Source organism: Acanthochromis polyacanthus, chromosome 16 (genome assembly GCF_021347895.1).
Source record: "Acanthochromis polyacanthus isolate Apoly-LR-REF ecotype Palm Island chromosome 16, KAUST_Apoly_ChrSc, whole genome shotgun sequence".
NCBI lineage: Eukaryota > Metazoa > Chordata > Actinopteri > Pomacentridae > Acanthochromis > Acanthochromis polyacanthus.
In genome coordinates this window covers 10,663,514-10,677,897 of record NC_067128.1, presented here as the reverse complement: position 1 = coordinate 10,677,897, position 14,384 = coordinate 10,663,514, and the positions used below count along the sequence as shown (strand labels likewise).

At 39.7% G+C, this 14,384-nt stretch overlaps 2 protein-coding genes across 3 annotated transcripts in view; one reads left to right on the top strand and one right to left on the bottom strand.

Moving 5' to 3' along the window:
* The window catches only part of esr1 (estrogen receptor 1), a 28,321-nt gene extending 16,095 nt beyond the window's left edge, over window positions 1-12,226 (top strand). The window contains exons 8-11 of one of the 2 annotated variants that reach the window (XM_051960971.1): window positions 2,362-2,500; window positions 4,088-4,221; window positions 5,296-5,479; window positions 9,086-12,226. In XM_051960971.1, the coding sequence (XP_051816931.1) occupies window positions 2,362-2,500; window positions 4,088-4,221; window positions 5,296-5,479; window positions 9,086-9,416 (788 nt within the window). In that variant the 3' untranslated portion in view covers window positions 9,417-12,226. Of the gene's footprint in view, window positions 1-2,361; window positions 2,501-4,087; window positions 4,222-5,295; window positions 5,480-7,623; window positions 8,122-9,085 lie in introns of those variants that run through there. The other variant, XM_051960972.1, reaches the window with a different exon arrangement.
* syne1a (spectrin repeat containing, nuclear envelope 1a) overlaps window positions 12,209-14,384 on the bottom strand; it is a 131,769-nt gene continuing 129,593 nt past the window's right edge. The window contains 1 exon segment of the mRNA XM_051960973.1: window positions 12,209-13,684. Within this exon segment, the coding sequence (XP_051816933.1) occupies window positions 13,408-13,684 (277 nt within the window). The 3' untranslated portion in view covers window positions 12,209-13,407.

Below are 14,384 nucleotides of genomic sequence, written 5' to 3'. Positions count from 1 at the left end.
ACATTTTCCTGGTGCCCATAGGTGTTATCGATACAGAAAAATAATGGCTTTGTCCCCTATCTGCTCTGTGTAAACACAGCCTGCAGTTCAGCCAGAAAGTCCCTAAATTTTTATCGCATGACTGTTGGTCACAGATGAATCATTAATTGCATATTGGGTACACTGAGGAGCACAGATTTCTTTCTTTTTTTTTGCAGAATCTGCTTAGAGCCAGCATTAGTCGGTCATTAACATCAAACATATATGGTCTGTACTGTGGTAGAACAAATTGTTCAGTGCTGGAGGGACTGAATATTGTTCAGGACTGGTGTGTAGTGTTTATTGTTATTTGAAATGAACCAGCTCTTGTTTCCATACCATATTTTTATATTTTGCATGTACACTACAAAACTTCAAAAGTTTGGGATCACTTAGAAATGTCCTTATTTTTAAAAGAAAGATTTTTTTTCAATGAAGATCACATTAAATGAATCAGAAATCCAGTCTAGACTTTGCTAATGTGGTAAATGACTATTCTAGCTAGAAACAACAGATTTTTTAATGGAATATCTACACAGGGGTACACAGGAACTTTTCCTTCAGCCATCACGCCTGTGTTCTAATGCTACATTGTGTTAGCTAATGGTTTTGAAAGGCTGACTGATGATTAGAAAACCCTTGTGCAGTTACGTTAGCACATGAATAAAAGTGTGAGTTTTCATTGAAAACATGAAATTGCCTGGGTGACCCCATACTTTTGAATGGTAATGTACGTAAGAAAATCGTTGGCAGAATTAATGTCTAAAAAGTTACTATCAAACTGAGTGACTTAATGAAATGATCGAGTGGAACCAGGTGAACTAAAAGACTCTTGGTTGCAAATTTCGTTCTCTCAAAGACCATTGTCATTATTTGATGTTAAAGCCAGAGAAACGATTTTAGTCAGACTTTTTCCAATAATGATGCAAGTACTGTAATATTCTATCGTTTAATCTTCGGTGGCTAAAGATTATCAGCAGCTTAAATCAGTCGCTTTGGATTGATTGAATTAAAATATTTAACCCACAAGTATTTAGGTGAGGTCAGGTCTGATGCCTCTCCTAACCCTCTTGTTGTCCTGCAGGTCAAAATTGACCCATTTTAAAGTTTGAAATTCTTGGAAAAAATATTTATTTTCACAATGGAACTTCTGATGTCCACTTTTTCAACATTTTTGAGAATATTTGAACATTTTTTGGTGGAAAAAAGTAAAACATGTTTCTTAAGAACATTCACAAAAAAAATCTACCAAAATCCAGCGAAATTGGCTGGATTTTGGTTGAATTTTTTGTGAATGTTCTTAAAGAAAATATCAGAAGTTTTACTGATATATATATATATAAAATCACTTTAGATATTTTTAGGATTTTTTGGAAGATTTTTACTCATTTTTTGAAAATATTTACAAGAATTTTCTTGCCAAATTTGGAGGATTTTTTTTAAATAAAACTTTTAAGGGAATTATTGGAAATTTCTTCCTGAAGGTTTTGCAATTTTTCTGAATTTGGGGGGTTATTTTGCTGAATTTTTGGATTTTTTTCAGACAAGGAAACAATATTTTTTTTGGGGTGCCCATAAATGAAGACAACCAGAGGGTTAAACATTGAAATGTACAGATGTGATGTGAGATTGCAGCTGTTTAGGGATCTCGATTTGACTTCTTCGGCAGCAGCACAGAGATAGGAGACCTTTATAGTAAAAGCACACATAGACAAACACACACACACAAATGCAGAGCCATTACAGAGATGGTAATTACAGTCATCACCTTTGAGAGGATTGTTTGGTCAATCTGCTGGCACCCCATAGAGCTTAAGTGCAGCACAAGACACATCACCCTTTTGCATGTGCTCTCTGTCGCGGGCTCGTCAGGAGAGTAAATCCTGCATTTGAGGTATTGCAACCTTGTGCGTCACTAAAAGGCACACAGTTTTAATTGCAAGGGGTCACAGCCAGAGTACAGAGGGGGACAATGAGAGCGAATTGGCTGTAATTACATATGAACTGAGACAGCTGAGTGCCAGCGATAAGGCTTCTTATGAGGGCGCAGAGATTGCAGATGGTTTCATTCAAGTTCCTGTTCCCTGACCGAGAACAGGAACAAGAACATGCGTGGGACGAAGGAGAACGGAAAAACACTGATATACCATAACATGTCATAGTTAAAAGCCGCCGCTCTGGATATTCAGAATAGTTTTATTTACTGTTTTCTGTAGATACCAAATAATTGCAGTGATCTGGCAAAAAACAGAATGTTAAGGGTTTTTAATGAGAATTATTTGGAATAAATGTTCTGTGAATCACCTTTATCCTCATCACTGGTCACTTTATTTGTTTTTCTAGGTTTTCTGCAGCTGTCCCTTCATGACCAGGTGCAGTTGCTGGAAAGTTCATGGCTGGAGGTGCTGATGATCGGGCTCATTTGGAGGTCCATCCACTGCCCCGGCAAACTCATCTTCGCCCAGGACCTCATACTGGACAGGTAGTAAGGAAGTCCTGCCTGACGTCCATGCTGACACCTACCTCTGTATACTTGTTCAGCTCTCTGCCTTTGCTTTCTCCTCCCTGTTTTTCCTTCTTTGTCTGTCTCACATAGCTCTTAAGAGTGATACATCAGCATTGTAGATTTTCCATTTCACACCTTGCCCACCATTGTGCCATCCCAACACATCTGTCACAGAGTGAAAGACTAATTACATGTTCCCCATGGAGAGAAGAGCAGCCTCTCTCGAACCTGAAATACCCCCTCATCATTACAGTGCTGAGCTGGGAACCAGGACAGAGATTTAATCAAAGCCTCAATGCAAGGAATGATGGAAAACCAAGAATGACGGAGGGAGAGATGACGGGGAACAAGGCTGACGAGAGAGAGCTAAATGATGAACCGAGAGGATGAGAAAATAGAGATGCAGGCAGGCATAAGACACGGGTGTTTTCTACTTTACAAGCACAGCCTGTTCCCTCCATTTCCCCTCATGTTCAGAGTAAACAAGCTGGCCAAACCACAGTATCTACCTCAAAGAGAAAAAGAGAGCGTTGGAGGCAGCGAGAGGGATGAGAGAGACATGCAGACAGACAGAGCTTTTACGCTCTGATGTGCCTGATGGTCCCATTTGATTCAAAAGTGTATTACTGAGTATTATCTCTGAAACCTGGTCCCCATATGAGTGTCCTGTCCAATTGGACATGATGACTAAAATGCTGTGGGTCAGGGTTGACACATTCCCTTAGCTCTGCCCTGTCCAAGTTCATCTTGCACTCCAACCAGTGGATATCACCCATCTTTCCATCACTTTTCAACTCTGCCAACAAATGAAGCATTCCAGTGATTCGGTCCATTAGGTGTTTATCTGGATGCTCTTTGGATCGTTCGATGAAGCCAGAATTCTTTTCTTCTGATGCTGCAAAGCTTTGGTTGTTTATGTTAAATTTACGGTGACTGCTGTGTTTTATTGAAAACATATTTACTTACTGAGTGACTTCCAATCTTCATTTTTGTTTTAACCCTCGTGTCGTCCTGCGAGTCAAAGCTGATCCGTTTTAGCGTTTGAAAATGTGGAAAAAATGTATATTTTCACAGTGAAACTTCTGATGTCCACATTTTCAACATTTTTGGGAAGTCTTTGAACATTTTTTGGTTTGAAAAAAAGAAATGCTAAAAATGTTTCTTAAGAACATTCGCAATTTCTTTTTGTGAATGTTCTAAAAGAAAATATTACAAGTTTTACTGATATATGTAGAATCACTTTAGATATTTTTAGGATTTTTTTTGGAAGATTTTTACTCATTTTTTGAAAATATTTACAAGAATTTTCTTGCCAAATTTGGGGGATTTTTTTAAATAAAACCTTTAAGGGAAACTTTTAAGGAATTATCGGAATTTTCTTCCTGAAGGCTTTGCAAATTTTCAGAAATGTAAGGAATTTTTTTGCAGATTTTTTTTTTTTTTTTTTACATTTTTTTTCAGACAAGGACACAATATTTTTTGGTGTGCGTAAATGAAGACAACAGGAGAGTTAAAAAAGAAAGGAAAAAAGTTGAGCCTGTTTCTTTCCGTTCTGCTCTCCAGGAACGAAGGCGACTGTGTTGAGGGCATGGCTGAGATCTTTGACATGCTGCTGGCCACAGCTTCCCGCTTCCGCATGCTCAAACTCAAACCTGAAGAATTCGTCTGTCTCAAAGCTATCATCTTGCTTAACTCTGGTACGGTAACGTATGAATGTGAGGGCGTGCTTCCCAGTGTGTGACTGTGTTGACAGTTTTAGTAACTCTCTTGTGAAACATCTTGTGAAACAACTGAAATCATCAAAACATCAAGTTTAATTTTTCTGATTTTTCTGATTTGTTTGCATGCACACCACTTCACAGGTTATTATTGAACAGGGTCAAACTACACCCACAGAGGTGCAGCTCTCAGTGCTGCTCAGACACATTAGACAAACACAGTGCTCTGGGAAGGCCTGCACCGTCAATATGCCTGATAGCTGTTCCCATGACAACATGAGACAGCACAGAGGGCTAAGTTTGTCCTGGAGGTTCAGATATTCTATATAGGAAACTGAGATGACACTCCAGGCTCAGCTGCTGGAGCAGAATGAACTTTTGATTACTGTGATTTAAAATACTGCAACTGAAATGATTGCTTTCATCTGCATGCGTGACTCAGCTCTTTTATCAAACTGAAGCCAAACGTTGTTTCATTTCTTGACATGAATCTGTAGCAAGTTGATTGAATTTTATCATGTCAGTTTATTAGTTTGATCTGTATCATCCTGTATTGAGACAAAGTAACTTTGTGCAAAAACTCAATGTAAAATGCATCTTAAAAGAGCATTTCCTGTTTCAGTGACAGAAGTATTGCTCAAATATTGACCAAACTGTCAAAAAATTTGTACTGTTTAAGGAGGCTATCCATCACATTGTGATTTCATTGACACCCCAGATTCTTCCTCGTCTGACCCACAGAAAACCTACCCAGGAATTATTCTTAGACCCTGTGAGCATTTACAACCCCATTTTCATTCCACATCTGGACCATTTAATGCACCTAACCTTTGTTCTAAGCCTATGGATTAACTTATAATACACAATGCAAGAACACAAAAACACAGAAAGGCACATTCAATAACATTCAATTTAAAAAAATCTTCTTGGTTGTTTGTTTGAAGCCAAAGCAGCCGGTGTGAGGCGTAGGTTATGAGCTGAAGCCTCTGTTTGAGGATAGAAGGATGGATTAGATGGAAAATATGCAACAGGCTGATTGTTTTCTTCTGTTAGGTGCCTTTTCTTTCTGCACTGGAACTATGGAGCCGCTTCATAACAGCGTGGCGGTTCAGAACATGCTGGACACCATCACCGACGCTCTCATACATCATATCAGCCAGTCAGGATGCTCCGCTCAGCAGCAGTCCAGACGACAGGCCCAGCTGCTCCTGCTGCTCTCCCACATCAGGCATATGAGGTAAAAATGAATTAAAAATGGTCTCTTTTCATTTTAACGACATTAAAAGCCATGTGATTTCGACCTGTTCCCCTGAAGACCATGTTTATATCATTCTACCGCTGCTCTTTAAGGTGGTAATGATCTTAGTGTCATCAGTTCAGACATTTCTGCATCTCATCTCCACAAATAATAACAATAACTTAGGACTAGGGATGTCCAATATTGGCATTTTTGCCAATAACCGATATGCCGATATTGTCCAACTCTCAATTTCTGATTCCAATGTCAACTAATATTGATATATGTGGTGCACTTGTTTACACACTTCACAATGCAGTTTGATGATGTCATCATATGCACGCCAGTAAATGCCGGTGAAATCCAGGCATTATTTTATCAGTTTTCATGATAGGCAAAAAAAGGATGACGGTATTGACCAATGCTACATTTTTATGCCAGTAGCGGCATAAAGTGGACATCCCTACTTAGAACCTATAAAAAATGCTACACATAAATGTAAAAGAATTAAATAGCTACAACAAATACCAACAGTTCAGTTTAAGCCATATGATAACAATGAGTCTTTAGAAGAGATTCTTAAAAGAGGACACTTCCAGGCCGGGAGTTTCACAGCAGAGAGGCCGAAACAGCAAAGACCGGGTTTACCTTCAGTGACAGGTTTAGACATCAGAACTGTTAGTAGAACTCTGCTGACAGATAAATGCAAGGACCTTACCATTCAAAACTCAGCGGTATCCAGTGAATTACATCTAGGATTGAGGGAACATGCATTTTGGATCAACAGCAGTCTTTAAATGTTTCGCTTCCTTAATGTCAAAGTTACTTCAATCTGCTGATGGTTTGTAGGATAACAGTCTGTATGAGATACAATAGAACCAGCTGTTTGTGTGCTGAAAGGATGAGTTTGGTGATGTTTCTATGGAGGTTTAAAGTTATGTATAGTTAAGGATAAGATGTCTGTGAGATAAGTTTTGGTGATATCTTTTATGATAAGTTTGGTAATGTGTTTTTTTCTGAAATCTCACTCCAAGACCAAAAGTCAACAGAAACTGAACTTACAAATAACTCCTGTCTGTGTGGCTGAAGCCTGATGTAGCCTCGTCCTTTGTCATCGAGTTTTACTGTTGACCAAAAGCTTTTAAAAACTCATCAATCAGCGAGTTGTTTTTCTTCATTACAACATAGTAGTGTATTTTGTGTTGCCATATTGGCAAAGTCTGACTTTGCATTCCTCCTAAATGATCCAAAAATAAGCAAAGAGGTGAACTGTGAGTGGAGCTGAAGCAGCACCACCTTTAACTCTATGTAACTTTACACCTCTATACAATTTAAATGACTGAGTTGGATAAAAATCCATCTTTTGTACCGTTGTCAGAAAAAATAGGTATAGGTCTGCTTTTAAAAGCAGACTGTAAACATGTTAAGATGTCATGCAAAGTTGTACATTTTAATGCGGGACTACAGAAGAGCCCCTACTGGTCATTTGAGGAACTACATTAGCTTAATTTTTCTTCTCTGTAGGCGGCCGCTTGTTTTTTTTACTCCACCAAGGAATGGGGGAATTATGTGAGGATCGGCGTACCTTTGTTTGTGAATTTGTCTGTGTGAAACACTACGCAAAAACGGAGAAACACATTTGGATGAAATTTTCCAGGAAGGTCAGAAATGACACAAGGACTAATTAGATTAGATTTTGCAGTGATGCGGCTTATATTGTTGATCCACGGCTTTGCTGAAGATTTCCCATTGTCAGATATAGCAGCCTGCACAGTGTTGCTGTAACCATGACGTGAACACTGTGTCTTCTACCCACTGACAATCATGATTTCGATCCTACTACAAAATGACTGTGATTCATCAGTTGGAAATCATACAAGGAACAAACGATTAAACTGTGGGGTGTTTCTGAGTCCCATCAATACCTGCTGCCTGCTACATATGTAGGTCACTTATGTAGCAAACCCCAGCCAGACAATTTCAGCCATCAGCCTTATTGTGAACACAAATTCACCTTTCTGTCCTTCTGTCATTTCTTCGCTGTAAGACCTTGTCCCCGCTAGGTGCTTCTAAGTTCATACACATCATTTGCTAGACAACAACAGCGTGAAACCATTTTCTTTTATCTTTATGTCAATTTTCAGACTTTTCGGCAGGGTCTTCGTCATGTCAAGAAACCTCTTCTAAGAGAAGTACTTCCTGTACCACTGGAATGGTTACAAAATAAAAGCCTGCAACATTAAAAATATGCCTTTACAATAAAAGCATGGAGGAAATTAAACGGTTATTTTAACACTAGCAAAACCAAGGCTTTCCAAAACTGTGACTACAACATGTGAGCAGAAAAATCACAAAGTCTGTCTTTAGTTCAGCTGAAAATCTTAGTTTTTGTCTTTTTTATTGACCAAACTTTTCAGGAAGTAGATGAAGAATAATTAAAGCTCTCATGTAGAAGTCCAACTTATTTTGGATCCTTGTGGAGAGTTTAATCTTAGAGTTTGTAAAGCTGTTGAGTTTTTAGGGTCACATGGATTGTTTTGACATTTAATAGAGAGTTTAGCGTCTGATTGTAATTCTGTTCAGTGAGTGGATAATTTCAGTTATGAAGAGATGTTTTGTTTTTGCTTGTTTAGCTGTTGAGTGCATTAAAATCCTTTAAGACAAATGTTACAAAGTGGTTGATGGAGTTATTTCAGTTATGCATGTATTTATGGAAAATACTGAAATGTGTTGTGCACATCCAACCACCGAAATTTCATCCATATTTTACAAGAAGAACCATTTTCAATACTGCCTGCCCTTGCTCTGTTTTTTTAAGCTCAGTGGTTTTTTTTTTATTATCCCTTAATGTTATCTCTATAATAAGATTTTTACAAGCAAAATGCTCTTACAATACACCAGAATGCATGAAATAGGATCAATCATTTTCAAAACTTTCCAGGGGAGGACCCCCAGACCCCCCGTCAGCATCACACACAGACCAAATCTCAGTCTAAGGTTTGGTCACAAGTTGGCAGGCCTGAGTTACTCCGCCAAGGAAAGCCTGAAACATTAAAAATCCGCCTTCAAAAGAAAAACATTAAGGGAACTGTTATTTTAACACGAGCAAAACAAAAGCTTGCCAAAAGTGATGAACTGATCAACACACCTTCATAAGTGTAATTTACACGTAGTTTTAGTTTTGTTTTATTATTTATACATATATATATATATATATATATATATACATATATATACTATCAAAATAAAAAATAAAACTGAACTGTTGTGTTTTTAACAGTGGGTTTTACAGGGTTACATACACACTAGAGTATTAAATTTCATAAATAAGCTCTAATAAATGCAGCCTTTACTCCTGTTTGAAAAACATTCGCTAAAAACTACGACCAGCTCTTCTGAAATTACTCAGCCATTGAGAAAAATCCTCAGTGGAAATAAAATGGCTTGAAGCTGAGTGCTACATGCAATTTAGGAAAGTCAGAAAGCACAGACCAACTCGCATGTTTCTGTTTTTGATGTGAAACATGAAGGTTGTTGGTCAAGAACAACAAGAATGAGATGCTTTTCTCAAAAATATTAACACAATGTTGTCAATTCTACCAACAGCAACAAAGGCATGGAGCACCTCTACAGCATGAAGTGTAAGAACAAAGTGCCTCTGTACGACCTGCTGCTGGAGATGCTGGACGCTCATCGGCTCCACCGTCCAGTCAAAGGGTCGCAGGCCTGGTCCCAAGCTGACAGAGACCCTCCCTCCTCCACCGGCAGCAGCAGCAGTGATGGAGGTGGAGGAGGTGGAGGTGGCAGCTCCTCCTCCTCCTCAGCTGGTTCCACTTCAGGACCTCGAGGCAGCCATGAGAACCTGAGCAGAGGCCCATCAGGCCCGAGTGTCCTGCAGTACGGAGGCCCCCGCCCTGACTGCACCCACACCCTATGAGACGCAGCATCTGAAGGTCAAAAGTCGTTTTAACGGAGGATGTGTGAAGCACAGAATGATAAAGGGTTTATAAAGGAAAGGAAGAGGTTCTGTTTGACTTCAAGTAATGAGAGAATTATTTATTAATTCAGTGATTTTATAGCTGTTTAGGGAGAAATTACCGCTTTAAACTCACTGCAATCTGAGCTCCAGTGATCTTACACGCTGCCTTTCATAATATCTGTGATTCTGAGTCGACCTCTAAGAGCTTTTCAGTCCAGCTTTTATCCCCAGACCAGTGGGTGTTAGCTCATACTGTGGCACTCTGTTCGCTACTGTGATTTGAAATGACGAGCAGCTACTAATTTTTGAGTTTATTCGCCAAAGTGCACTTTCTCTTGGATTTAACGGGGCATTATTTTCACTTCTGCATTTGAAGGATGATCAAGCCAAATTACAATGAAACCGGTTTAAATGAACGTTTAATTTCTTTTGTGTTTCAGTCGCAACATTGGTCGACTGGTAAACGTCAGGGTTTGTGAATAGATGCGCAATTTAAAAACAAAATATTTCAGTAATCACGTTTTGAAATGAACACCGGCTGAGGATGTGTCTGTTGAATTTTAAGCAGCTAAAAATTGCACAATCAAATCCTGGAGCCCTGATTCCACAATAAAGGAGCTTTATTGTGGGTTAACTTCACGTTACCCACAGCTTGTAGTGCAGAGGAGGTTTGTTCTCTACGCTCACTTGGACTAATTTTTCTTCTTCTGAACTTTCCGTGTTAAATGTGTTTGTGTGAGTTCATCAGAGAGACTGAAAGCCGAGATTTTTGTCTTGATGCAACATTTCAGCAACATCAAAGCTACAACCTGCAACTATCCGTCTAGTAAATCAGTGATTACACGTTGAGGTTGGCTGGATTCACACACCGAGGAAAAAGTAAGCGATTGTTTTTCTTTTGCGAATTGGATCCAACTGATAACAGAAGACATCAGACAGATGTGATTACATGCATGTAGCCCGTACTGTGATTTATATAACATTTATTTAATTTACTGCCACAAACGACAAAGAAAGACGGAAATCCCCAAAGTGTTTAGACAGATGGTGAAGCAAAATTTCACATCACATCACTGAACTTGATCTCTGTGCAGTCGACTTCAGTGAATTCAGAACAAATCGGTTCAATCAGTGGTTAACAGACGCGTTTAGAAACAACTAAACAACCACCTTTACTTACTAAATGAGTCGGAAAAGTCCCCTCTAACAGGTGGTCTCAGAAAACTGTTCTCCTTCTGGCTGCTTTCTAATATCATCAGCAAACTCCAAATTATAGCCAGCTGGTGTTACATTGACATGTACGGACAGGTGACAAATTAAAGGAAAATCCAACTTTTGCCAGAGCAGCTTTCGTGCTCCTTGGCTGGAGGGATGAACGTCATTCTTTCCCTCACGATGATGGGAGCGGAGAGCTCAGTGTCCTAACATGTTGATCCAAAATCTCCCACATTTACTTCAGCTGGGTTGAGATCTGGTGACCGTGAAGGCCAAAGCAGACGATTCACACCATTTTCATTCTCACCAAACCATGAGAGGATAAAGAAATATTGCATCACATGATAGATGTATTCAGTCAGAACGACTTTGTTCTGATTTACAGCGATTCTTCCCTCAGAAGAGACAAATGGACCACAACCATGTCAGCAAAAACAAAACAAAACAAAAAAAACAGCAATGTAGCAGAACCACAAGGACTGATCCAGATCATGGGATCAAGTTCTTCTTTTAATTTGTCACCTGAGAGTAGAGTTGCAACAGTTAGTTAATCAGTCAATTAGTTGTTAAATTAATCATTGACAGTTTCAAAAATTAATCAGTTTATATGACTCTTTTTAGGAGAAAAGGGTAAAACCCTCTGATATCAGCTGCTTAAATGTGAGTATTTTCAGATTTTTTTTCTCCTCTATGACAACAGACTATCTTTGGGTTGTGGACAAAAAGATACTTGAGGAAACTTTGATTGACCTTTTCACCATTTTCTGACATTTTATTCTGATTATTATCTACAGTAATAATCACGATCAGTGTCGGCACCTTTGCTGCCTTTTTAGGCTCATTTAGATCTATTTTTTGGAACCGGAGCCAGTCGTAAAAACACCGGTCCTGGACTCTACTTCCTGCTCATGTCGATGCGGAGCAGAGAAAAACATGCTGCAGTTCTGAGAGGAGACTGTCCTTATTTCAGCCTCACTGTGAGAACATTTCTTGAGGCAGGTTCTGGTGACACTGACCTACCTGTAAGATGGTTTCAGAGCGAGCCCACTTCAGCCTCGCCAGATAATTCTGCTCTCCTGCTCCCCTCAATCTTTTCTCTTCTTTTTTCTCTGTACCTTCATAAAGCAAATACATGAAGGAGGATATTTCCAGCAATAACTCCACGTCTAATTGCTTGCAGTTACAATTTAGAAGCCAGGACAAGATGATATTTGGCTTTTTTATTCAGACGTTTCATGTTTTATACCTGGACTTTAACTGAATTGATGCAGTATAAAATTCTGCAGTTCTAAAAGGTGTTGCCAGAACAGAAGCGATAACAAAAAGTATTAACTTACAGTGTGTTGTCCAAACTGGAGGCATGTGGGAAGCCTTCCCCACTGGATCAGAAAAATTAGTTCAGTGTGAATCCAGCCAAAGCTCACTTGATCATCATCTGTTTACTCTGCATATAAATAAAAGCATCGAGTGGGAAAATGTTGCTCATCACTGTGTTTCCCCGACCCCCAAAATCAAAGCCCAACAATAAACAGAACTAAATACTTCATGTTTTATTATTTGCAAAGAGACTATTCTTCATGAAGTCGGCATTAGCAAACTGTACATACATAAATAACCATTTTCATATTTCATTTTTTTTTACAGATTCTGTTTAACAACGCCGTGATCGTGGTGTCTCGTCACCGCAGAATAATTATCGCAGTTATTACAAAGCGCACTGTTCCGTGTCGCAGCCTTCTACTAAAACACTACTGGTGATTGTGTGGCTTTTTTTTAAAAGCAGGGAGGCTTTCAAGTGCATGCTCAAAGAAAAAAGATAAAAAATAACTCACTGTATTCAAAGGCATTTAAAACAATAATATACAAATCAGTTGGAGAGCTTATCTTTTCTTTATAGTTGCCCCAGAGGGTTAAATACTGAAATCTAAAACAGGAACACAAGCCTTAGTTTCTGGGGGAAGATGCTTCAGTGCAGTACCTTCGACAGTGTTCGTGTCAGTGCTGTAAATTTGAGCTTTAACTTCACACAAAAACTTCATTTCCAAATTCAAGCGGGTTCTTTTGAAACGTGTCAAGCAAGAAAATAAGAAGCTGCACCTCATCCTTCACAGAAAACTCCCGCCGAGCTGATTTTGTTTCAGTCACTGTGTCTGAGCAGATCTTCAAAACGTGTGGAATGAAACTCTTCTTCCTAAAGTTGTGAATGATTGCTACTCAAACTGCAAGTCTACTCTACAATTTACAGGTACAATATTCCACGCTAAAGGTGGCACTTCAGCTAACGATCTATTAACTGATTGAACACTAAATAAATAGTAGCAGCACTGGATATCATGGACAAAAAGCACAGCTGACTTTGGCTCCCAACATACAGTATATAAATAGTGCTTTGTTTCTCAATGATTTCACAGGTTTCTTCGGAAACCTTAAAAATAATATACACATTTAAGTTAAAACGACAAGAAATATTTGGACTGGGGAACGGGGGGGGGGGGGGGGGGGGGGGGGGGGGGGGGGTTCTCCAGAACAGTCCGGAGAGCGTTGCTTTAAAGGGTTGAGGTGATTTCAGAAGAGCAGGTGTGCAATGTTAGTGACAGAAGTCTTCATGTCACCTCCGAGTCACTTCAGAATGCGAGAGTTTGTTGCTTTAGGGCACAGGGTGAAGAGGAAACATTCACAGGAGTCAGTGGAGTCCTTGGCAAAGCAGTAGGTAGAGACGTTCGGCCGCTCCTCCTCATATGGGCGGAGGTCCGTTGGTGTAGCGCAGCATGGGATGGAAGGAGCGAGCGAAGTTGTTGGCGTGGTGGCAGCTGTAGTCCTCCTCCGTCATGGGGACCAGGCATGCCAGGCCGATGATGAGGAGGAGGAGCAGCTGGACGGGGAGCGCCGCCCTGAAGACCCTCAGCAGGAAGGACGGGTCCTTAGAGGAGGAGGAGGAAGAGGGCGAGGGGAAGTCTGGGAGGTCAGAATGGGAGGAAACGCAGCCAGCGGCGCCTGGTGATCTGCTCCGGCTGCAGGAAGACCCAGACAAAAGTTAAACACAGCAGAGAGCCGGCCTGAGCTCAGGAGTATTTGCAAACACCGCTGAGCTGAAAGAACGTTCAGCTGAAGGTTTGTGTTCTTTTTTATGGAGTGAAAAATGCTCCAACTGCATGGCCTTAAAAATAGTGTATTTAAAGGAGAATCGCTCCCCTAAACTCCCTCAACTCTGGATTCTTTTTTCCCCCCAATAAATCTATTTTATACAAGAAGAACTTACACTTCATGGGCTTAAAAATGATGATAAACTTGGAATGTGACTATCCGCATTAAATCAGTGGACAAGTGATGATAGAATCAATATTTATCCCTTGATAACCAGAGGGCTGTACGACAAAACAAGTTCAACTAAACCTAGAAGTGATGGTGAGCATGAAGACAGTAGCTAGGAACTTTCTTTGTTAACCAAGTGTTCTTTACTAGACTTGAACGCATCATTTGGTTGCACAAAATGGACCGATTTTGTGCTGCAGTAGTTCAGTTAAGAGGAACAGGTTGTCATAATGGAGAGCTATGGAGGATACAAAAATTATTACTGTCCTATGATAAAGTGTACGTGGAAATCACTTAGTTTTTGGCCAAATGGAAGTTAAAACGCTACTGATTTAATATTCTGTGATAAATACCAACAGACGTCAATTTTCTAATTTGTTTTCTACAAGCTCCAGTAAC